We start from the raw sequence: 26,448 nt of genomic DNA, 5'->3' as shown, positions 1-26,448 counted from the left end.
ATGTGACAATATTTCAGTGATTGAGGCAAATTTACAAAGAACTTAGCGGTTCAAGCCCACTTATCAGTATGACACTGCACTCCTTCTGGCCTGGATGTATGCAGTGGTTCAATTGGGAAGAGTGTCATAAAGCCATTACGTTATCCCCTGAGGCAAGATGGCTCACAACTTTTGTAACTGGTCCTTAATATGTGGGTAGTTTTAAAAGGCCTCAGAATGGAATAGAAAAAAGTACTTACATCAGTGAAACTTTTATTTTTATTTTTCAATGTAGTCTCCTTGTAGATTAATGCAGTTGGTCCAACAATGTTGCAGTGCTTTGATCTCATCTTGAAAATGAGTTTCCTCCAGGCCTGCAAAATAGTTATCAACTCCAGCTATCAATTCTTTGTTTGAAGTGATTCTTCGTCCACCAAGAAAAATTTTCAGTTTTGGAAAGAGATGGAAGTCTAATGGAGCCATATCAGGTGAATAAGGCAGGTGTGGCACCAATTCATACCTTAGTTCATGTAATTTTGCCATGGCAATGGCACATGTGTGTGGGCACGCATTGCCCTAATGGAAGGTGACTTTCTTCATTGCTAAACCTGGCCTTTTTTCGCGTATCTTGTGTTGCAATTTGTCCAGGTAGTTAGCATAGTATTCTCCAGTAATTGCTTGCCAAGTGGGGAGATAATCTACAAACAGAATCTCCTTTGCATCTCAGAACACTGATGCCATTACCTGCCATTACCTTTCCTGCCAAAGGAATTGTCTTCGCTTTCTTTGATGGTGGAGAATCATCATGTTTCCACAGCTTTGACTGTTGTTTTGTCTCTGGGGTATAGTAGCATACCCAAGTTTCATCTGTGGTCACAAACTGGTGCAAAAAATCTTGTTCGTTTCTCCTAAAATGTGCCAAACATTGTTCTGATATGGCCATTCTCATGCATGTTTGATCCAGTGTCAAGAGTTGTGGAACCCATCTTGCAGATAATTTTTTCATTTCTAATTCTTCAGTTCAAATGTGTTATAGCCTTTCAGATGACATCTGACAAGCATGAGCAATTTCATACACTTTCAATCAGCGATCCTCCATGACCATTTTTTGCACTGCTGCAATGATTTCTGGAGTAATGACACAGCTTGGCCAACCACTGCGCGGATCGTCATCTAAGCTCTCCCAACCAAATTTAAATTCATTTATCCACTTGGCAACAGCTGAATATGAAGGAGCAGAGTCCCACAGTGTATTCTGGAAATTGGCATGAATGTCCTTTGCTTTCATACCTTTCTTCACGAGGTACTTAATCACTGCTCGAATCTTGATTTTTTTCTATCTTCGCAAATCACTACGCGGGAACAACAAAACAACAGAGCCATGTCATCACCACAGCTCTCTTCCAAGAGCACTGACATGGCACGTGTTTACAGGCAACAGTCCAATGAACTTCACGTGCACAATGCATTGCACTAGTGCTGGCCTCTTGTGGTGATTCTGAGAACTTTTTAAACCACCCTCGTATCACAGATACAGGCACCGGGATGAAGTTGATGTCCAAACTGGTCACACACATGTTGCATCAGGGACACATCTGGGGATCTTGGTGGCCACAACAGTGCCTCATCATCATGCTGACAGTTCTTAAATGTATGTACCATCGATGGAAGCATTATCCTGTTGGAAAATGGCACCACAATACTGTCATATGAGAGGTAGCATGTGAGGATACAGGAGGACTGTGATGTACTGTTGTGCCACCAGTGTTCCCGTGGCCACTACCAGCTGTGAACTGAATTCACACCGATAGCACCAATAGTGGTGCTGCTGCTGGCCGATGTGGCCAAGCAGTTCTAGGCACTTCAGTCTGGAATCGCGCGACCGCTATGGTCGCAGGTTCGAATCTTCCCTTGGGCATGGATATATGTGATGTCCTTAGGTTAGTTAGGTTTAAGTAGTTCTAAGTTCTAGGGGACTGATGACCTCAGATGTTAAGTCCCATAGTGCTCAGAGCCATTTCAACCAATAGTGGTGCTGCTGTGCCTCTCCAAAACATAGGAAGAATGGGATCTCTTCCCAGGTCATCATCGTCATCATTGACAATGGATATCCAGGGTAGTGTAGGACTGCAATTCATTGCTGAACACAACTTTCTGTGTTGTGTTAATGGCAGCCTATGCACAGGATGGCAATTCCCTAGTCTGGCTGCTGTTAATCTGTGACCCATGACGTGGGCTGACACACAAAGTTGCAGGTGTCCATTATTTGTTCTCATATGGCAGTTGCAGATGTGAAGGGGCTACAATATACTTGATGTACAAAACAGGCAATTCTCCCTTGTGGTGATCGAGTGCGGTCGAAAAGAAATTGTTGACAACTACACCTGCCCTTACATTCCTGCACAGTCCAACATTGGGCCACTGGCCCCACAAATCTGGATGTCACATGATTCGACCAGATAACCAAATTAGTACCCACAACAAGGCCCTTTTCAAAGTTTGTCAGGTGCTGATAATGCTGCACATGAGTACACCGCACCTCCACCTCTTTCACGGTGATCATTCAACATTTGAAGCTGTTATTGCCCCATATATTCCCTGCCTGGCCTGATCACAATGCTAAACACAAACATCACTAATGCAATATGGGGCTGTGAAATGTGAGCTACCTGAAAACCGTTATTCTGCTTTCAGTGCCTCACCGTAGAAAGTTCATAGATTTGCTGTAAAATTAAGGTTACGGAAAATAGTCCAAAAGTGTTCATCACACAACTTTTAATTAATGTGACCATTCTCACATTTATTGTCACTACAAACAACACAGTGACCAGTTCCAGTTCTCACATAATAAATTGTTCACTGGCAGGTACTTCCACAATTCCACAAAACAGTGTCAGTGGCAGAAATGGTGCCCTTTTGTATCTGAATTCTGAGAGATACAAATTCATAAGTTGGTATCAAATTACGCAGCTAGTGGATGCAGTTAGTTCCATGATGGTTAATAATAATGCACAGAAATGTAGATAGTTATCGCCAAGCAGTTAACATAATAAAAGCAGATGGTAAGCTTGAAGTATTGCATTTTCGATGTTGAGGCACAAACTCAACTTTTTCCACAGAGCTTTTACTAAGATACAACTGAAGATTTTGGGGTGGGGTTGTGTTATAAAGACTGAGGTATGAACATTTCATTATTTTGGGAACTACATAATGGTTTGAAAAACTTATAGATTAGATTTTAGAATTGGACTGAGCTTTATGTTTGAGTAATAATTTGGTTTACAAAATATGTTGTGTGTTAATAAAATGTAGAAGTTCATGGAAATATTTTGTATTTCTGTTTCAATGAGAGCTGTTTAATGACAAATAAAGAAATTCCAGTGTTCTGTGCTCTAGTACATGGTGATATCATTTGTAAATACACTGCACACAAAAAAGTGTGATCTTTTTGAAGCCACATAATTGTCTCCCTCTGCAATGCGCAAGTTTGAAATTTGGCTCAAAGTTTCCTACAACCTTCCTCCGTAATGGCGCAAAAGCATGGCGCACTGCAACACCACTCTCAGATTCAACAATGGTTCAAACGGCAAGGTGTTGACACTTGAAAAAAGGGCCACAGCTCAGAAGTTCATATGAGGTGTAAGGTGGGTTAATTATGTCACATTGGCAACAAACATCACCAGAATACTGTCCAGTGCCATCATGGAGATGTCACACTATGGAAAGGGCATCACAACCCCCTCTTACCCACATTTCACCCCTTCTTTTGACGCCTCTGTGATGGAGGTCAGAAGCATGACACATACTTTTGACATCACACAGTTTTGTTATGGGTGGCTGAGGAAAACATTTCAGACACATGACATGAAAAGCCCTTAAGGGGTGGCATAAAGGGCATCAGTGAACCAAAGCCTTCCCTTGGGGCATTGATTCCCACACATTTCATGGTCGAAAATGACAGTTCACAGTGTGATGAGCAACAGGATGACATTCTTGACAATATTCGACACTACTGTCACCCTTTCAGCAATTCAACCCTGCTGTGAGGACATTGTTGGGCTGGGCTGCAACCCCATTGAACATTATCTTACTCCTGTGGAGTGGAGTGTGATGACAACTTTTGCTCTGGTATGATGGAACTATTTGGGACTGTTCAAAACCATTCGATGAAATTTGATTGTGATCTAAAGCAGTGAAGGATGTTTATGCTTGCTGATCCATCCTGATTGCAACCTCCTGTAGCGTGATCATGGTGCTGTGCGACATTGACGTGTGTATAAACAAAAAGGCAAAAAGTCCCTCTAAGACTCTTCAGTTTGGCAAAACCTTGGATGCCATGTTAAAAATGTACCTGTCAGAGACTTCAGTGCTCTTCTTTGAGCTGATTGGTTCCTCACAGCTGCTTTAGCAACTGAGGGCAGGCAACCCCTTCAACACTCCTTAGATGGGGTTCGCTTCCCCTTAGGCACTAGAGCAGTCACGAGGTACCACTCAGCTCACTCGGTGTCAGGCTCTCCAACAACTACATTTTTAAGGAAGGGGTACACCCTGAGGGCTTTCTGGATCAATTGTGAGCAGTGACATGTCTGAAATGTTTTCCTCAGCCACCCCTAAGAAAACTGTGCGATTTCAACGCTAGGTGTCACAGAGGCATCAAAACAAGGGGTGAAATGTGGGTAAGAGGGGGTGTGACGACCTTCCATGATGTGACACATCCACAATGGAATTGGGAAGAATTTTGGTGAAATGTGGTGCCAATGTGATATAATTAACCCACCTTACAACTCACATGAATGGTCTGAGTTGTGGTCCTTTTTTCACACATGTTGACACCTTGCTGTTTGAAGTGTTTCTAAGCCTGAGGGTGATATCGTAGGGCACCATGCTTTTGCACCATTACAGAGGAAGATTGTAGGCACCTTTGAGCCAAATTTCAAACTTATCTGTCACAGTTAGAGACAATTACTAGGTTTCGAAAAAGTAATACTATTTTTTTATCAGTGTGGAATATTGGTGCCATTTTGCAAGTAGTTGTCCTCTGAAATTTATTATTAATCTCAATCCCATCAAACAGAAAAAAAATACCAAAGAAAAAATTTTTTGCGACAGGTGTAAAGCAAAAGCTGGGCAGCTGTTGTTGGTGCATGGGGCCAGTGGTGCTGTGGGTGTGGCAGCTGTGCAGCTGGCAAAGTCTCTCGGTGAGTGGCATATGCATCTAAGCTGCTAAGCTAAGAGCAATCTGTGTTTCTGGAATTCTGGATGCAGAGTAATACTTTATTGCCCAGTCGTTACAGTTATGTAGTTACTTATTTCAAGACGAGGGAAGATCTTCGTGGACTGAGGGGGGGGGGGGGGGGGTGGACATAAAAGAGAGGTGGTGTTTGGTAGCAGATTTGTTAAAAAAAAAAGGGGGGGTGGAGGCTTCACGTTGCTATTTTACTTCCTAGAACCACTCACTGACTCTCCTCTTTGAAATGATTGCCTATCTTCCTAATTTAATCACCCTACAAGTTCCACATTGCCTAATAAATACTTTTCCTTTCTAGTAACAGTGACCATTTTTGCATTAAGATTCTGACATATTTTTATTCTCTCATCAGTCATTCAGAAACTGATAGGATATTGAAAATGTAAATTTAAAATTCATTAATATTCTTCTTACAGGAAAATAACTTCACATGCTGAAGTTTAGGCAAAATAATTTGGCTACAAGGTGTCTGCCTGAAAGTTGCCTAAAATGAAGTGACACAAGCATGCTAGTTTTTTTCTGCACTCCCTTCTCAGTTCTCTACTATGAAAAATGCACTTACAAAGCCGGCCAGTGTGGCCACGTGGTTAAAGGCGCTTCAGTCTGGTACCGCGCGACCGCTACGGTCGCAGGTTCGAATCCTGCCTCGGGCATGGATGTGTGTGATGTCCTTAGGTTAGTTAGGTTTAAGTAGTTCTAAGTTCTAGGGGACTGATGACCTCAGATGTTAAGTCCCATAGTGCTCAGAGCCATTTTGCACATACAAAATGAAGTTTGAGGAGAGGCTCTCATCATAAAAAACATTCACCCACACTCAAATTATTGTAAATCACTGTTAAGTGTATGGCAGAGCGTTCCTCCATTTGTTAGAATTATTTCTTTCTGTTCTAATCATCCATGGTGCATGAGAACAACGACTGCTTAAATATTTCTGTGCAATATGTAATTAGTCTAACCATTTTCTTTGTGGTTCCTGTGGGAGTGATACATGATGGGTTGTTCCATACTGTAGATATTCTTTTAAATTAACATTTGTTCTTGAAATTTTTCAGCATAGTTTATGTCTCTCTTTAAGTGTCTGCCAATTCAGGTTTTTCAGCATTTCAATGATACTCTTCCATGAGTCAAACAAACCTGTGACCGCTTGTGCTGTTCATCTTTGTATATGTTCAGTATCCCCTTTTAGTCCTTTTTGGTAGGGGTTCCACACATTTAAGCAACATTCCAGTATGTATTGTGTGAATGTTTTGTAATCCCTCTCCTTTGTTGTCTAACTGCAATTTCCCAGTATCTGACTAGTTGACCAAACTCTGCCACCTGCTGTACCCATTACTTAGGCTATGCGATCATTTCACTTCATATCCACACAAATTATTATATAAAAGTATTTGTATAACTTCACTAATTCCAGATATGACTCACGGATATTATAGTCAAGGTATGCTATCATTTTGCATTTTGGGAAGTGCACAATTTTACATTTCTGAACAATTAAAGAAAGTTGCCAATCTTTGCACCACTTTGAAATTTTATCAAGATCTAACAGGCTATTTGTGCAGTTGTTTCAGATAGTATTTCATTATGGATAACTGCACATCTACAATAAGTCTGAAGTTGATATTAATAAATGTCTGTCAGATCATTAATATACAACATGAACTGAAAGGGCCTTAGCACAGCTTTCTGGGCTATGTGTGAAGTTATTTGTGTATCTAGTAATGACTCTTTCTTGGAGAAAAATGCTGCAATCTCCCAACCAAGAAATCCTTAATCCAGTCACAAATTTAATTTGATATCTCATTTGATCAAACATCCATTAATAAGTGTTGCTGTGGCACTGAATTGAATGGTTTTTGGAAGTCAAGAAGTATTGCATCTACCTGATTACCTCAATTCATGCCTTTCAGAATGTCCAGTGATAAAAGTGTGAGTTGGGTTCTACTGACCAACGTTTTTAGAAGCCATAAACACAAGAGAAGTGATGATTAATGAGAATGTAAACACATGCGATCTGCCATGTTATTGCCAACAAAATGGATATGATATTACGAGATAAAAATTAAAATAAAATACTATGTCTAATGGAAACAAAATTTAAACAAAGTCTACAATTCATTCAAAATAGGATACCATCACTGTCAATCTATATAGCGACACATTGAGCATATCAGTATGGGTGCAGAGTTGGGTGTAGTGGAAGTCATAAAGGCTGTTGGGGAAGATTTGAATCTTCATCCTGTGATTCTTTGATCATTTATTTAGTAATGGGAATTGTTTTCCTTCATGATTGTCTCTGCTTTGCAACCAATTTCAGCAGTTATCTCTGCTCCATATGTTGCCTACATTGTAGATGTGCCAAAATTGGAGCATGTGTCACTGGTACCTGAAATTACATGCACTGTTGGCCACTCTCAATAGCCTTGCACCACTGGAATTGTGACATCTCACTAAGTCTAGTTTGCTTTCTTTTGTCTCTTCCCTTCAACAAAAATTTTAGAGCCAGTTCCATGGATCAGATATGTTTCCTTTCCTCACTTTTCTTGCATTGTACAACTGTCTTAGAGCCATCTGCAACACTTGATCAAAGTGTTAACCGAAAATGTTAGTTTATTTCTCTTATACAGGTGGATCTCGTTTTTTCTCCAATTTCCAAACATTTGATAGTGTAGTCAAGAGACACTACTTTATCCATTTCTTCTCCAAATACAAAATTACTTTTCCTTGAACATTATTGGGAAAGATTCCCATGCTTTATGTCATAATTACAGTCTTCTTTTTCATCTAGTGACCCTGGATTCTTATCTAATTCCAACACTGGCAGATAGTTTATTTCTAAAAGCTCATTAGATTTCATTGTCAAACCCTCAGTAGTAATTGACTGTGCCACAAAATTACTCCAGCCAGTCTCTTCTTTTCAGTTTCATTCTTTGAGTTTGGTGGGTTTCTCTCTTTTTTCTTTGTTCAGATAGTTAATATAATGGGTGCTGAAGAAGTTTCCATTTGAAGATGATGCTGTAGCATATATACAACATAATGTGACTCTAATGTGGGTATATAAGCACTGACATGTAGGTAAGGGATTCGTGTGTCATTCATGCCTTTCCAGCGTGAGTGCAGTAAAAGGGGAAATGTGAACTACGGTGACATTATTACCACATGTGCTTAAATAGGACCAAATTCTTTTCTTGGCTGCTGAAGGACAAAACCTGGTAGACTTCCATGAGACAGTGGAGAACATGTATGGGACAACATGTCTGTTGAAAACGACAGTTTTGGAAAGGAGTGGCAAGTTCCATGCTACTTGCAATTTGGAATGCCAGCCGGATCCATTACACCAACTCAAGAGGAAGATACTCAAGCACTCGCCCTATAGTCCATGCAATTATAACCCCCTCTCTCTCTAAAAAAAGCTCTTGAGGTGTCGAGGACCCCTGTTGGACAAAGATGTGCAGCAGGCAGTTATGGATTTCTTCACACAGCAGTACACGGTGTTTTAACAAAAGTGTTTCTCCAACTTGGTGCGTTAGTGGGATGATTGCCTCAATGCTCATAGTGAGTGTGCCTGATTGATATGCTGATTCTGCACTGTATGGCCTACAAACGCAAGTTTCTTCATCACCCCTTTCATTACAGTCAAGAGACAGGATTTCATCCACTTTTTACATTGATAAAACACTATCCTTTTTCATATTACTCTGGGAGAGATCATTATTCATGTCATTCTCATGAGCAATTTTCTCCTGTAGTGGTGTTAAATTTCCATCTTGTTGTTCATCTATTTTCTGTCCTACTTGTTCCTGCCATAACTGCTTGGTTATAACTTCAAATTACTTTTATCTTTCTTTCTCCTGTTCCTACATCTCTAAAGCTCGCATTCTTTCTTTACCCTCTTCTCATCTCTGTCGCTTTCCTTTTTGGCCTACATCTGTGTCCTCCTAGCTCCTTTCTCTTTACAAAATTGTTAAGGCTTTCATGGCCACTTGTTGACTAATTGCCTGTTTGGTTCTGTCTCAGTTTCTTTGGCCGACATTCGTCTGATGATTTTTCTGAAGTTTCACAAGCACGAGTGGCTGGCACTGTCAGAGTTTCATCCTCCATTGCTGGTGGTGGACTGGAGACAAGCTTGTGGCCGCAGACTATATGTACATGGTCCGCCAACATCCAAGGGCTTCTCCATGGTGATTTCTGATGCAGTTCTCCTCTTGCTACCTGCAACAGTCATTTGCTGCAGCACAGGAAGCCAGGATCCATTTACATTGGGGCTTTTTTCTTTCTTGTTGAAGCTATTCTCATGTTTGCATATTTCTAAAGCTTCTCAGAACAAATGAGTGTGATAGCTCTTCTCTACAGCCAGAACTTCTGGGTTGGCGAATTTTACATGGTTGGTCTCACACAGTGCGTACTCTGCCAAGGTCGATTTCTCCACCTGCCCCAATCTGCAATGATGCTTATGTTCTGTAATCCTGGTGTTGATTGATCGTCCAGTCATTCCAACATAAACTTTTCCACATGTGCATGTTATGAGGTATATTCCCCACATTGCAAGTGGGTCTCTTTTATCCTTTGTCGATCTGAGACACTCTTTGATCTTCGATGTCAATTTGTAAATAGTCTTTATTTCTTTTTCTGGGTCACTTCACTGAGTGTTTGATTCTGTTATACTTCTAATATAACTTGTGGGGTACTCATTGTTCCTCAGAACACTTTCCAGGCATTACATTTCGCATCTGAGGTGCCACAGCAAGATGAATATGTGAGCCACAGCACCTCAGAGAAACAGCTAAATAGAAACAGCTGACATCTTCACTAAATGAGCAACCATGTGCAGTGATTGCTCGAAACAGTGCATCACTAAGCCATAGGATGTATCTTGCCGACTCTTCTCCATTGTGTAGCCAAGGGTCAATGCCTCTAGTTGGCGAAGAAGAAATTCTGCACCGTGTTTCCAACTTTGGCAGACTCACCAAGTGAAACTTTCCCTCCCATCAAGTGAAATTCCACTTTTGGCTGTGGACAGAATCTATGTACTCTTAGAGCCACATGATACGTGAGACAAATCACGCTTCATGTTGCTCCTCAGACTTGCTCCAGAATGTTTGTTGGCAGGTCCACATTATTTCTATACACTGTTACACATATACTATCCTTCTATCTGACCCATAAAACAAGGTTAAAATAGTCAGCAATTAGTGTTCTCTAGCAGTTCAGCTACTTTCAAAAGACTCTCAGCTCTGACCATTGGGTTTGTGAATGACTACCACAAACAGTCACTACATCATCTTTAACTGGTTTATAATATCTCCTCCATAAATGAAATAAGAGAACAGTCTGTAAAGTTAATAAGAATAAGGATATGCACAGAAAGGCCAAATGGAATTTATTTTCTTCTAAAACAGTTCGCCAACTCTGTTGTTCCAAACACTACTTCCAGCTAGGTGATGTATCCACATTCTGATATGAAACCTCTGTTCACTGAGCAACTGCTTGTTCATTAAGTTGCACCATTTCTGAGAGACACTGGAAAACAACTGAGCCCTTCACACCCATGCCCAGAAAATGCCCTTGACAACTCTTTCAGTTTTTCATAGTAGAAGAACAACTTTATTAATCAGCGAGGATTACTTTCTCCTGGCTTTAAAATCTCAGCTCCAACCCACAAGGCCCATGACTCCTGACCTACTTCTGTGAGGGATGGATACTGGTGAACTCTTTGATTTTGAGAGCTATCAAAACTGCTCCACAGGTTATTTTAACGTTCAGACCTCTTGGACAGTCAGCCTACAGAGCAGAATGTAGGTACTGAAAGATGGGGAAATATCAGACATGAGTAAATTTAGATGGGATCAGTATGTTTCTCATCTTCTATTGGCATCACTGAATGTAAGCTTTTGTTTATGCACGCATTTTGCTGCTTGCAACTTAAGTAATGTCAAGCAGATATGAACATACGTTATTGCACTTTGAAGTGTTTCATAGTTTTCAGTAGAGTGTAAATTATTGTTAGTTATCTGTATGACTTTCATCATTACACTAGAAGAGAAAAAAATGTTATACTTAATTTCCTTATAATTTACTTATTTAAATGCAAAGAAGGAAATGTGCATGTAGGTTGTCCACATATCTCAGTCGCACTAATGTCTAGTAAAATATTGATGGAGATCTACATGCGTTGAGGGGATATCGGACATTGCCACACATGTATAAAAGGAGAATTGGTACTCTTCCATGGCGCAATTATGTCAAAAATCTTGAAAAGGTGTCTTGCCACTATAAGATCAGGAAAACTACTGTATGGAAAGACATCAAGCAGGTTTAAATTTAACAAACTACATTGAATGTTAGGGAATATACATGATTGCAAGTAAACAGCTAAATAGGCAGTTTGTTTTTAGATATATTTTTCCCACGTGGAATGTTTCCCTCTATTATATTCATATAATTAATGAATTATGTATATTCACACTGAATAGCTTTTGCAATAGTGGAACCCTCCAAAAATCCAAAGTATGAGTTTGATAATATATTTCTGGCAGTCAGGTGGCTAAGAATGCAGTTATAAGTAACATGTTCTTAATTTTTATAGAATGGTGGCCAAAGTTTTTTGATGGAAGTTTGAAAGCACTTTTTTATCCTCTTTCTTGTAGATACACGTAACATGTCAACCAGACATAAATGAGTGGTTATGCTGTTATTTCAAATACTACTAAATTAATATAATATTGTGAATTGTGGTTTATTAGTCTCATAACATACATAGTCTAAATCATTTGATTTAGGTACAGGAGACACTTCAAAATTTTGGTAAAGTTTTACCATATACATACAACACCTGATTTTAACAAATGGTACCATAGCAATAGTACAATATAAAAATACACATACAATAAAAAACTAACAATTAATTACAACAACTGATTTTAACAAATGGTATCATAATAATAATACAATTTTGTTACACATACAATAAAAGACTAACAATTAATTACCCCTTACTCAAATTATCATGTCATCCTCTATGAATTCTTCTACTGAAAAGTAGCATTTATCCCACAGAATCTACTGTAGCCTTATTTTTAGAATCAACCATAGCATTTTTTTTCTTTACATTTTGATTTTGAAGATTTAATGGTTATTTTTCTTTTTCTGGCAAACTGAGTGTCACATTCTTTACTGAGCTTATTTGTATTGGATCACACTTGTCACATATTCACATCTGTTATTGGTGTATCATTCACTCTTGAAGCTGTCTGGTCCTCCCCTTCTCTGGTTCTACCAGTCTTGTCCTTCACTAGAGTCCTTTCTTTCTGTCACAATGGGAGTCTTCTAATGTTGTGTTGTTAGATACCAGCTTACTTTCTTCAGTATTCTGCAGTATTCCTTGTAATTAACAATACCATAGCAACAGACCTGTTTCTAAACGACTGTTTTTGATCATGCCCATTGGTTAGTGGTGGTTGCTATTACAGATGAGTGAAACCATTCTTGTCACTGATCAAATCAGAACTAATTGCTCACAGAATGAACTAGCCCTTTTCATGACTCACCATTTGTCATTCACTCACAAATATAAATAATAGGAAGACACAATGCAATTTAATTCAGGTCACCATAACTGTATTTTTATTTGATTTGATCCTATTTTGAAAGAACATAGAAGGAGGAGTAATAACTTTACGTTACATCCCTAGTAGTTTTAGATTTAAGAGTTCCTTTTTTTGTTTGCTGTAAAAATTAAAAATATTGCAAAAAAATCCTTAATAATATATATCAAGTGGGAAAATTTTAAAAATAAGACTGATTCTTGTGTGTTTTCATACTTTTAGTGACAACGAAATACAGTACAATAATTGTAAGATAAGTGTAATTAATTTAAGTCATGATTTATGACTTCAACAAAAGTTATTATTCTATGGTACTAGTCTTTGCTGATGATCAAATTGTGATTTCTGATAGCAAGAACACATTTCATATAGCTGCTCATATTTTATGCACAGCAGATAAGTTACATAATCTGTTATTATCTTCAAAGAAAACAAAATTTATGGCTTTCAGGTGCCAGTGATCAGAAAATGGAAAGACTAAATTCATTCAACTTCTTAGGAAATGCTATCTCATTCGTGACAGAAACTGACATACAAAGGAAAGCAGAAAGATTTAATTACATTGGAACTAAAGTTAGAAAGGAAACACTACCTTAGTTCTACAAAACAATAACCTGTGGAAGCGAGTTGTGGACTGTCACCAAAACAAATGAACAAAAATTACAAGCATTGCAAATGCAATTCCTAAGAACAGTAGCTGAGTACTTGCTATTTGACATGAGGATGAATGCTGAAATCAGAGAAGAATTGAGAGTGAAAAGCTTAAATAAGCAGATTAAGGAATACAGGTAAAATTGGAAGAATGGAAGACAAAAGAATACCAAAATTACAGATGAAGTGTTACCCAGTGAGCAGAAGATCTTTAGGAAGACTGAGGATAAGGTGTAAAGATAAATAATTTCAACCAAGAGGGCACAACAGGCAAATCCTAACACGTGCAGAAAGAAGAAGAAGACATATCATATTGAAAGAGTTGACAATTTTTCAAGCAACTGTGATGTAATAAGGTTGTGGTTATATATAAAATCCTCATTTGATGTATGAGAGGTCCTGAAGGCATCAATCAGATCAGGTTAAATAAATAAATAAAAACAGCGTTACATGCACTATCATCAACTTAGAAATAATTATGTAATCTACTACCATTATTATTATAAAAAACAATACCCAGTAAAATGTAAGTTGGATGGAGAGGCACTGAATCACAAAAGTGAATTGCAAATTGAATCAGTGAGTGAGTCAAGAGCCCAGAGAGCAGAGTGACTCCTGAGTCGTTTTCTGATCTGCTCCATGCGAGATGGGGAGAACAACGAGGTATGGGAAAGGGAGTGACTTGTGAGTCATTTTGTGACCTGTTTTGTGAGAGTGGTATCTATAGACTGCAGCTTGTGTGACACACACTGGGCAACATATTCCCAATGCAGTGTTACATCAAATGATAAGAAGTACCAATCCACCCAAAGGAATTTTGAGATTTTGTTTTCAAATTGAGAGTGGAAATATAAGGCAGCACAAAGTTTTCTGCATCAGTGCAGCAGTCTGAGAAACTTATCTTTTCACACTTTGTATTCTTTTCATGGTTGAGAAAAACTGCACACATTAGTATGATATGCAAATACATAGGTGCACATGGTGTAAAGTGCTGTTTTTCTGCTTGGGAAATGTTTCCTTCATCATGTGACAGGTGTGCTGTTGCAGCAGCCTGCCACAAAATCTTTGTTCTGCTCAGTTACGTCAGCAGAGAGAAATTTCAGATCAGACGAGCTACCGCTCCTTTTTTCTGAGTCACCAATCACTCATTCCTTCAAAGAATCTCGCTCTTTGAATCAGTTCAGGTGCAGATTGCCCACCCTAGTTGCTATCACAAATGTCAGCATCTGTTTTCCCATTTCCAGGGAGTGGGAACTATTCTCCAACCTAGAGATAATAGACCTTTTGCAGCTAAAAAATGGCAGTCTGGCCCAACCTGTTTGTTTCCAAGATGACTGATTTCCATGGGATGATTGGTGTTTTTCTAATACACACTGGAAAATAAACTTCTTGGAGAGCTGGCAGGAAGCAGCACCTTACAGGAAGAACTGTGAGCATTAGTGGGACATTGTCCATTGAAATGCTCTAAGATGGGGTAATATCAGATAGAATTTCGATGTTCCTTATGGAATTTTCACAGAGAATATTAAATTCATGCAACCAAAGCTGCAAGATATCTGGGATGACATTGATGAATAATATGAGGGGCATTCAATAAGTAATGCAACAAAGTTTTTTCTGAAATTATGTACATTTTATTCAGGATTCCAATACACTATATTATTCACCACTCTTTTTGGCTAGAAAACTCTATTTTTCAACATAATCTCTGTTCAATGTGATGGCCTTTCGCCACCCTACAGGAGTGGGTATGTGTGTGTGTGGGAGGGGGGGGGGGCACTTGTATACCTGCATAACACCACTCTACTGGATGACATTGGAGTCAATGTCTTGGTGCATCAATACTCTCCCCATCATCCATGTACTGCTTCCATGGAGTGTATCCTTCATTGGGCCAAACAGATTGAAGTAAGGAGATGCGAGATCCAGGCTGTAGGATGGGTGAGGTCCCCAGTAGGTACACACCTTTGAGCACCCCCACTGGTGGACAAACATGTCAGCACTACCAACAGAGATGTCCAGTTGAGCAGCGAGATGTTTGATTGTGATTCACTGATCACCTCCAATGAGAGTGTCTGTACATTCCAACATTGCAGGAGTCACAGGTGTGTGCGACCAACTGGTGTGCAGGAGTTTTAACAGATTTGCATGATCTTGTGATCATGACAGACACGTTGCCCAATGACTCACCATGCTTTTCTTCACTGGCAGGTTTCCTAAGACATTCTGCAATCACCTATGAATTCCTGTGATGCTTTGGTTTTCTGCCAAAAGAAACTTAGTGGCAGCTCTCTGCTTGGAACACAACTCCATTACAGACAGTATTTTGGAAGCTACGTACATTGTCACCACCTGCTGGAACTTCACGAACCTATAGGGGCTGAAGAGGGGAATATTCCACAATGCCCCCAACAAATTCTGCATTTTTTCAACTGAAATTGGCCAAGAAAAAAAATGTAATGCATTACTTATTGAATGCTGCTCATATGATCAAAGAACATGAACCAAAAATGTTATGTAAGTAACCAAATCCTAACACGCAAAATTGTCGTATGTTACTCCATATGATGAGGTAAATTCAGATGCTCACTGAATTTACATCAGATGTTCCATATTTCCCTGTATGGGGTAATTTTTGATACAAACCATCTGTTTAAAGACTAAACATGCCAAGAAATTATTATTCCATATTTAGAAAAATATTTTACACATGGTTACAAAATAATTTATAATTACAGGTATACACTCGCACACACACACATTTCCATCCGCACATATACATATGTCTGCTTGTGTCTGTATATGTGCAGATGGATATGTGTGTGTGTGCGAGTGTATACCTGTCCCTTTTTCCCCCTAAGGTAAGTCTTTCCACTCCCGGGATTGGAATGACTCCGTACCCTCTCCCTTAAAACCCACATCCTTTCGTCTTTCCCTCTCCTTCCCTCTTTCCTGATGAAGCAACCGTGGGTTGCGAAAGCTTGAATTTTGTGTGTGTGTTTGTGTTTGTTAGTGTCTCTATCAACATACCAACGCTTTCATTTGGTAAGTTACATCATCTTTGTTTTTAGATATATAATTCATTAATTAAATAATTATGGACTACTGATATTATGTGTGACTTGCCAGTGACAAACACAGTACCCTTTTAAATAAATTAGAATATTATAATATTGCTGGAAAAGCTACTGAATACTTAAAGTCATGTCTTTTCAACAAGACAAAAAATATGTCCTATCATTTTGACAAGTCCAATAAAATGTTCAAGTGTTGGCATAATGCCTGAAATCCAACTAAACAGCATCGTTTACCTAGGCATTACAGTTCTTGAAGTAATTCTAATACCTTGAAATTCTAAAGTTCTCCACACAGCCATAAGTTAGAGTTTCTAAAATTCACTAAGTGTCGGGAGCACTATCCATGAATTCTACTGATCCCCATGAATGCACAGCTGTAGCAACCCAGTTTTACTTACAAGCTAGTTGTCTCTCCTGTCTTGATCACTGATAGTTAAGTTTTAAATATTACAGTAATAGCAGTATAATTATACACATAAACACGAAACATATCAGTTTCATATAACATTTGATGCTCTTTACAAAAATACTTTCAGTTTTATTATCATACCTACCAATCCAAAATTGCAATCAATTTCATTAATTGCCATTTCAGATAAAATCAGATTTTACTATAGTAAGCATCTTAGCACTAACATTTGGATAACAAAGGGTTACAGGTCATATATGGTTACCATATGCTACTCATTCATTATGTGTATATGTTGTTTTTGTCAAGACAGGGCTTCATTAATGTATTGCATAATCGTAATTATTACTGTCACAGCCCACCTATATAATAAATAAATACAAGAAGTCAATACAGTGGGTTAAAAAAAATGAAAAAGTACCACTTGAGCAGCCAGAGATAGTAATAGTCGTGTGTGTGTGAAGTGTGCTTGCTTGTGTGTTTCTCTTTTATGATGAATGCTTTGGCCCAAAGCTCAATGGGTAAGAGTCTTTTTTTCATTGTGCCTGTCTGTAACTCAACGTATCATCTTTACAGTGAGTAGCAATCTGTCCTTTCTGTAATTGTTGATATTCTGACCTGGACCTTCCATTCTCTGTTAAAGAATTTGAAAATTTAAGACAAAGTGACTCCAAGTAAGGGTCAGATTGGCCAAAATTACTGAAAAAAACATTGTAGTGTAAACAATTTCTAAAACATTATAACACTACATTGGTTTGAACACATATTAGTAGAGACGTAAAAAAATCATTTACTCAGTTTATCTCAGCTGCCACCAAATCAAAGATTAATATAACAGAAAAGATAGGAAAGTTTATCAGCATTACACTAGCTGATAGTACTTTTTACATACTGTGAAAAAATGAAAACTGCTTCACATTACTAAAGAATTACTACTGATCCCTCCATGTCAACCACCACGTATCCTGAAAACATCAATCATGTGAAACCCAACTTGCTCTTTTCACATGTCGTACTGAAAACTTTGAATCCACATCTACATTTACATTTACATGATTACTCTGCAATTCACAATTATATGGTTCATCAAACCACTTGTGAGTTACTTCTCTACCATTCCACTCTTGAACAGTGCACTGGAAAAACGAACACTTAAATTTTTTCATGCAGGCTCTGATTTCTCTTACTGTATTATGACAATCATTTCTCCGTATAAAGGTGGGCACCAATAATATATTTTCACACTGCAAGGAGAAAGTTGGTTATTGAAATTTCATGAGAAGGTCATGATGCAGCAAAAAACACCTTTGTTTTAACATCTGCCACCCCAATTCATGTATCACATCCATGGGACTCTCTCCCTTATTTTGTGATAACACAAAACAAGCTTCCCTTCTTTGAACTTTTTTGATGCCTTTCGTCAGTCGTATCTGATGTGCAGCTCACACCATACAGCAGTACTCCAGAAGAGAGCGGACAAGGCATAATGTAAGCAGTCTCTTTAGTAGACCTGTTACATTTTATGACTATTCTGTCAGTAAATTACAGTCTTTGGTTAGCTTCCCACTACATATATATGTGGTCTTTCCAATTTAAGTTATTTGTAACTGAAATCCCTAAGTACTTAGAAGAGTTTACAGCCTTTAGATTTGTATCATGTATCATAAACCAAAATTCAGCAGATGCCTTTTAGTACTCATGTGGATGACTTCACACTTTTTGTTATTTAGAACCAACTGCCACTTTTGCACCGTAGAGATACCTTGTCTAAATCATTTTGCAAGTGGTTTTGATAATCTGATGACTTTACAAGATTGTGAATGACAGCATCATCTGCAAACAATCTAAGAGAGCTGCTCAGATTGTCTCCTAAATCATTTATGTAGATTAGGAACAACAGAGGGCCTATAACACTTCTGTGGCAAATGCCAGATATTACTTCTGTTTTACTTGATGACTTTCTGTCAGTGATTAGAAACAGGGACATTTCTGGCAGGAAATCACAGATCCAGTCACACAACTGAGCTGATTCTCCAATGGGCATGCAGTTTAATTAGAAGTTGTTTGTGAGGAATGGTGTCAAAAACCTTTTGAAAATCTAAAAATATAGAATCAGTTTGATGTCCATGTCGATAGCATTCATTACTTCTTGAGAATAAAGAGCTAGTTGTGTTTCACATGAATGAGATTTTCTGGATCCATGTTGGCTATCTGTCAATAAATCATTTTCCTTGGTGTGATTCATAATGTTTGAGCACAGTATATGTTCCAAAAGACCACTGCATAATGTTTGAGCACACTATATGTTCGAAAAGCCCACTACAAATCGACGCTAATGATTCTTGTCTTTCTTCAGTGTTTTCAGCTGCTTTGCTACACTGAGGATATTTACTTCTAAATTACTCATTTTGGCAATTGTTGTTTTTTGTATTGTATTGTATTTATTGGCCCTGTTGCCTAGAAAGCAGCTTACGCATAAATCATTGGACAAGTCAAGTTATAAGTATACAGCTGAAAGTGATTTCTAGGCATACTTATTTAAGGTTACAATAATAAACTTTACACGTAAGTATTTTTACAACGCTTCTTAAATGTAAATATTCTTCAGTGGAGTAAAAGCAGTGATGCAGTAAATATCCAAATTCAAATGGCTCCAAGCACTATGGGACTTAACATCTGAGGTCATCAGTCCCCTGGACTTAGAACTACTTAAACCTAACTAACCTAAGGACATCACACACATCCATGCCCAAGGCAGGATTTGAACCTGCGACAATAGCAGCAGCGCAGTTCCGGACTGAAGCACCTAGAACCCCTCAGCCACAGTGGCCAGCTGCAGTAAATATGACTTTAGAGATTTTCCAAAGGTATTGACCTTAGTAATAGCCTTTATGTTTTCAGGAAGTTTGTTATAAAGCTTAACTCCCATGTGAAAAGTACCTTTTTGGCACAGAGTTGTGCTGATTTGGGTTTTGTCTGGTAAAGTGATCATTTATATCAGAGTTTTTTTGCAATCTGCAATCCTTACCTATCACATTTATTTTAGAGAATAAAAGGGTTTTCATAATGTATGCTCATGGTAATGGAGGAATACCAGATTTCTTAAACAGGGGTTTCAAGAGTCTCTACACGTGCACCCAAACAAGATTCTAATGGCCCTTTCTTTAGTTTAAAAGTGCTATTAGCTGTTTTAGAGTTTCCCCAGAAAGTGACCCCATATCTAAGATGAGAATGAAAGTAGGGATGATATGCATTCATTACTGTTTCCTCACTACAGCATGATTTTAGTGAACAAAGAAGGTAACACGTTTTGCTCAGTTCTGCATTGATATATTCAGTATGCTTATTCCATTTTACGTAGCTCTGCAGCCAAAGTCCTAAGAATTTGGTTTCAGTACTATTACCAACTAGGTCATCATTGATAGAGACCAATGGTATAAACTTGTCTTTGTTAAGAACATTGGGGAATTTTAGTGCAATGGGTTTTTTACTGTTTATTATAAGCTGATTATCCTGTGTGTTATAACCTTTAATGCACTAATAAACTGCGTGGATATACAAACGTAGAAACAATAGTGGGTTTCATGCTACCAACTCCGTAGCTGTCACTCAACTGCCGTGCCGTGACATGCGGCCGGCGCCGTTCATAGCCAGGTGGCGCTCCCGCGCTCAGCCGAGCTGCGGAGCGCCTCTATCGCCGTGTTTGTGTACTGACGTAGCGGCACTTTTAAATCTCGTGGCACTGTCACAACACTTTTCCCCCCTTGAAAAAAGAACACTCACTTCCTTGGAGACACGGACAGTGCGGAGACATCCATGGCCTCTTGGGAGACCCCGAGAAGATCCCGCGGAGAAACACGAGAATATGGTCGAAAATGTCCAGGACGGAAGCCTGTGCGTGGAACGTGCCTCCTGGACGAGATGATGGGTGAAAACTCCGGAGCAGCATCCATAGGTGTCGTGGACCTGGGGGTGTGCTCCAGCGAGATGGGTCCCGGAGAAGGCGGCACCGCGACTGGGGCTGGTTCCGGCGTACTCGGAAGTGGCAGCGACGTTGGCTGCAGCGACACGCACGGGAGATTGGCAGCAGCGACAGGACTGGCTTCTCGGGCTGGTGGAGGCGAAAGAAGGGGCGGTTGCACCGGCGTGGCCACCACTCGTGGGCACATCTGGTCGTAATGACGAACAACCATGCTGTCGTCCGTACGTATTTCACAAAGCCGGTGGCCGCGAAGAGCCTTGACCATCCCTGGAATCCATTTAGGGCGAGATCCATACCCTCGTGCCCACACGTCGGTGCCCACCGAGTATTTTCCTGCACGAGGGGACACAGTACTAGGCCTGACAGGGTGAAGCAGGTGCAGTAGAGTGCACGGTTGGCGGCCATGCAAGAGTTCAGCAGGGCTGCGATCACCCAGAGGCGTGAAGCGATAAGAACTCAGAAATTGCAACACAGCGTCATCGGTAGAAAAATCAGTAAGGAATTTTTTCATCTGGCTTTTGAAAGTGCGGACAAGACGCTCGACCTCCCCATTCGATTGGGGATGGAAGGGCGGTGCTGTAACATGATGAATCCCTTGTCCAGTACAAAAATCACGGAAGGCCTGCGAAGAGAACTGAGGGCCGTTGTCCGTGACAATCGTGGAGGGAACACCTTCTAGTGCAAAAAATTTTGGACAAAGCCAGTGTCATCGCCGCAGTGGTGGGCGTCGGACATTGAACCACAAACGGAAACTTCGAGAAGGCGTCAATCAACAGTAGCCAATAAGTGCCGAGGAAGGGGCCGGCAAAGTCAGCGTGCACCCGTTCCCATGGCTGCGCCGGATCAGGCCATGGAGAGGGCATTGTACGGGGTGCAGCCAGTTGTTGAGCACACTGACCACACGCAGCGACCATGTGGGAGATGTCCGAATCGATACCAGGCCAATAAACATGCCTGCGGGCCAGGGACTTAGTTCGAGAAATCCCCCAATGGCCTTCATGCAACAGTTTGAGAACATCTTTGCGAAGAGAAGCTGGCACCACGACCCGTGGAGATGCGCTATCCGTGGCCAGAAGAACAACACCCTCACGAACAGACAGACGAAGGCGCAAGGCATGGTAGTTGCGAAGGGGATCCGATGCCTGGCCCTTGGTCCTGTCCGGCCAACCCCGTTGAACAAAACCGATCACCTGACGCAGGACCGGGTCCCGCACAGTAGCCGACGCGACCTGTGAACCTGTAAGCGGAAAACCCTCGACCGCACGACGTTCTTCCTCATCAATGTGGAAACAGAGCAGTTCATCTCGATCGAAAACCGGGTCAGGGCCCATCGGCAAACGCGACAACACGTCAGCGTTGGCGTGCTGGGCCGTGGGGCGATAGTGAATCTCATAGGGAAAACGAGACAAGTATAAGGCCCAACGTTGCAGGCGGTGAGCCGCCTTAGCCGGAAGCGACACCGAAGGGCTGAACAGAGAGACCAGCGGCTTGTGGTCGGTGATGAGGTGAAACTTAGAACCATACAAAAAAAATGCTGAACTTTTTTAGAGCCTAAATGATAGTGAGCGCCTCCTTTTCGATTTAAGAGTAACGCCGTTGGGCATCGTTGAGGGTCTTTGAAGCATAGACGATGGGTCGTTCTGACCCATCCTCATACCAATGGGCGAGAACAGCCCCTAGGCCATACTGTGACGCATCAGTCGCCAGAACCAAGTGCTGACCCAGACGGAAGGTGGCAAGACAAGGCGCTGACTGCAAATGAGCCTTCAGGCGAACAAAAGCTTGCTCACACTCGTCGGACCAACAGAAAGGTACGTTTTTGCGTAACAGCTGATGCAGCGGATGAGCCACCGCCGCCGCGGAGGGAATGAATTTGTGATAATAAGCAATCTTGCCTAGAAACGCCTGAAGTTCTTTGACCGTAGACGGCCAGGGGAGAGCGGTAATGGCCGCAACGTGCTGATGTAGAGGACGTATACCTTCACGGGACAAGTGGAAACCAAGATACACAATGGAGGGTTGGAAGAACTGTGACTTGTCCAGATTGCACTTCAACCCAGCCGAATGCAGAACCCGAAATAATGAACGCAAATTGCGAAGGTGCTCCTCAGTGGAGGCCCCCGTGACAACAATGTCATCCAGGTAGTTGATGCAGCCAGGAACGGAAGCCGTGAGCTGTTCCAAAAACCGCTGAAAAATGGCCGGCGCGCTAGCGACACCAAATGGTAACCGCTGGTACTGATACAACCCACAAGGAGTGTTTATGACGAGAAATTCTTTGGAAGACGCATCCAACGGCAACTGATGGTACGCCTCCGATAAGTCAAGTTTGGAAAAGAACTGGCCCCCAGCGAGCTTGGTAAATAACTCCTCAGGACGGGGAAGAGGATAAGTGTCAATGAGACTCTGTGTGTTGACAGTGGCTTTAAAATCGCCACACAATCGCAGACTCCCGTTAGGTTTAGAAACCACCACGATTGGCGATGCCCATTCGCTAGAGGTAACAGGAAGGAGAATCCCTGAAGCTGTTAACCTGTCTATCTCAGCCTTGACAGGTGCACGCAACGCCATCGGAATAGGGCGTGCCCAGAAAAACTTAGGGCGAGCTGTAGGTTTAAGAGTTACGTGGGCTTCAAAATCCTTGGCACGACCCAGACCAGCAGAGAACACGGACGAGAATTCAGAACACAATCCATCCAGCTGTTGATACGGAATATCCTCAGATATGAGGTGCACATCATCATCAATGGAGAACCCAAACAACTGGAAAGCGTCATAACCGAACAGATTTTCAGTGCCCGCATGATCCACCACATAAAACGTGAGGGGCCGAACAACAGACTTGTAAGCAGTGGAAGCATCAAACTGGCCAACGATAGGAATTTTCTGTTTATTATAAGTTCTCAGATTTCGCATAACTGGAGACAAGGGAGGGGAGCCCAACTCCAAATACGTGTGAGAATTAATGAGAGTTACTGCAGAGCCAGTGTCCACTTGCGTGTGAATGTCTTTATCCAGAACACGAACAGTAACAAACAACTTATTTGTTTGAGAAAGCACACAGTTAACATCCATATCCGATGCCCCGTCCTTGTCGACAGGAACTTTAGGGGACTGACATACAGAAGCAATGTGGCCTTTTTTCCTACATGAATTACACATGGCCCAACGTTTTGGACACGCGGCCCTGTCATGCTGTACGAAACAACGTAGACAAGAAGGAAGGGCGGAACGAACCTGTTTCTGTGATTGCTGTTTTCGCTGCGAGCGTTGCGGCCCAACGCGACGTTGTTTACGCGAGTGAACCGCTGCCACATCATCGTTCTCCTGGGAAACAGGCAAATTGTCCGTGTCGAAAGTCGACTGTACAGCGCCTACATCACACCACGCGTCTATTTGCACGCCAGCAGCGTGAGACACTTCAAAGGATTGAGCGATGCTTAGAACTTCCGACAACGACGGGTTTGGCAGTTGTAGGGCACGTTGCCGAACTTGTTTATCAGGAGCAAGCCAGAGAATACCATCCCTAACCACTGAATCAGCATAAGACTCATGATGAGTGTCCGTGACAAACTGACATTTCCTACTCAGACCGTGTAGTTCCGCCGCCCAAGCCCGGTAAGATTGATGGGGCTGTTTACAACACCGGTAGAACGCCACGCGGGCGGCAACGACGTGGGTGTTTTTTCGGTAATAGTTAGACAATAAGTCACACATTTCTTGGAAGGACAGAGAGGCAGGTTCCCGCAGAGGTGCTAACTGAGATAGCAGCTGATAGATCCGTGGGGAAATCCAAGATAGAAATAACGACTTACACATCGGAGCGTCGACAACGCCGAAAGCCAAGAAGTGTTGCCGCAAACGCTTCTCATAATCCTCCCAGTCTTCAGCGGCCTCGTTGTAAGGAGGGAATGGAGGCGGAGAAGAGGACGACAGACGATGAGTAAGCGACGTCGACAACGCCTGAATAGCAGCTGTCAGCTGTGTTTGTTGTGCCTGAATAGCAGCCGTCAGCTGTGTTTGTTGTTCAATGAGCACTTGCATAAGCTGTTCCATGTCTGCCCAGACACGAACGCGCAATACTCCAACGCTGGAAAAAAAATATCCGACCTCGTCGCCAAAAAGTGTTATAACCTTTAATGCACTAATAAACTGCGTGGATATACAAACGTAGAAACAATAGTGGGTTTCATGCTACCAACTCCGTAGCTGTCACTCAACTGCCGTGCCGTGACATGCGGCCGGCGCCGTTCATAGCCAGGTGGCGCTCCCGCGCTCAGCCGAGCTGCGGAGTGCCTCTATCGCCGTGTTTGTGTACTGACGTAGCGGCACTTTTAAATCTCGTGGCACTGTCACAACACTGTGCCCAGAGGCTAAGTTGTTTTGTGACCTCATTTGTTGTCTGTTGTAACTGTTCAAAGAATTGTGGTGTGTCATCTGCAAATATGATGGTTTTATGTGCATCAACATTTAAGTTTAGATCACTTACGTACAGAAGGAGTAGAAGGAGTCCCATTACTGATCCCTGGGGTACATCACATTTAATTTGTTTATAGTCAGATAAGTGTTTGGATACAGTTTTTAGTTTGATATTTGTGTGCTTGATGCACACTGTTTGCTTATGATGAGTCAGGAAGGAACTGATCCAGTTGTTGGACAGACCTTGACTACCATATCTTTCAAGCTTAGGTAGCAGAATTTTATGATCCACCATGTCAAAAGCTTTTGAAAGGTCAATAAATACTCCTATTGATTCCTGTCTTTTGTCCATCAGGTGTAGAAAGGAACTGATGCACTTGTAAATAGCAGTTGTCGTTAACGTCTTATTTCTGAATCCATGTTGTTCATCATATAGGATGTTGTTTTTATGTATAAATTTCATAAGTTTGTCATACATAACTTTTTTTATACTTTTGAGATGCAAGAGGAAATTGTGATGTGTCTCTAGTTATTTACATTCCCTTTCTCACCTTTGTTATATGCTGGAATAACTTTTGATGTTTTCAATACATCAGGGAAAGTGTCTGTCTGATGTGAAAAGTCACACAAGTGTGTGAGTATTTCAATTAGGATTGATGCACTCTTCTTTCATTATTGTTGCAGGTACACCATGAATGCCTGCAGAGCTGGAATATTTTAGTCCTTTCATTGCCTTAGCTACTTCATCTTGTGAAACAGAACTGATGTACATTGATCCTCTACATGCACTTAGTTTATATTCATTTGCCTGGGTCCTCTTATGAAAATTTGATTGTAACATATTGTCACGTAGAAGAAGGTGTAATTAAATGAATGACGAATTCTAACTTCACTTAACGAAGGTTTATTCAGCACAAGAGCGTGGAGCGAACTGCCTCCGGCCAGAACACATACAGCTACAGAACATTCCAGTGCAATGATTCCTGACATTTGTGGATACTTCTAGAATGTACTTGAACTGAATATAGAAATTAAAATTGTACAGTCCAGATGAGTTTTGAACTCACGACCCTCCATACAAC

At 40.9% G+C, this 26,448-nt stretch overlaps 1 protein-coding gene across 2 annotated transcripts in view; it reads left to right on the top strand.

The window, feature by feature from the left end:
- Positions 1-26,448, top strand: part of LOC126188205 (quinone oxidoreductase-like) — a 91,969-nt gene that overhangs the window by 38,143 nt on the left and 27,378 nt on the right. For both annotated transcript variants that reach the window (XM_049929756.1, XM_049929755.1), the window contains exon 3: positions 5,089-5,177. In XM_049929756.1, the coding sequence (XP_049785713.1) occupies positions 5,089-5,177 (89 nt within the window). The remainder of the gene's footprint in view (positions 1-5,088; positions 5,178-26,448) is intronic.

The sequence above is a fragment of the Schistocerca cancellata genome, chromosome 5 (assembly GCF_023864275.1).
Source record: "Schistocerca cancellata isolate TAMUIC-IGC-003103 chromosome 5, iqSchCanc2.1, whole genome shotgun sequence".
Classification (NCBI taxonomy): Eukaryota; Metazoa; Arthropoda; class Insecta; order Orthoptera; family Acrididae; genus Schistocerca; species Schistocerca cancellata.
Note: the sequence above shows the minus strand (reverse complement) of the source record. Positions and strands in the feature narration are given on the sequence as shown.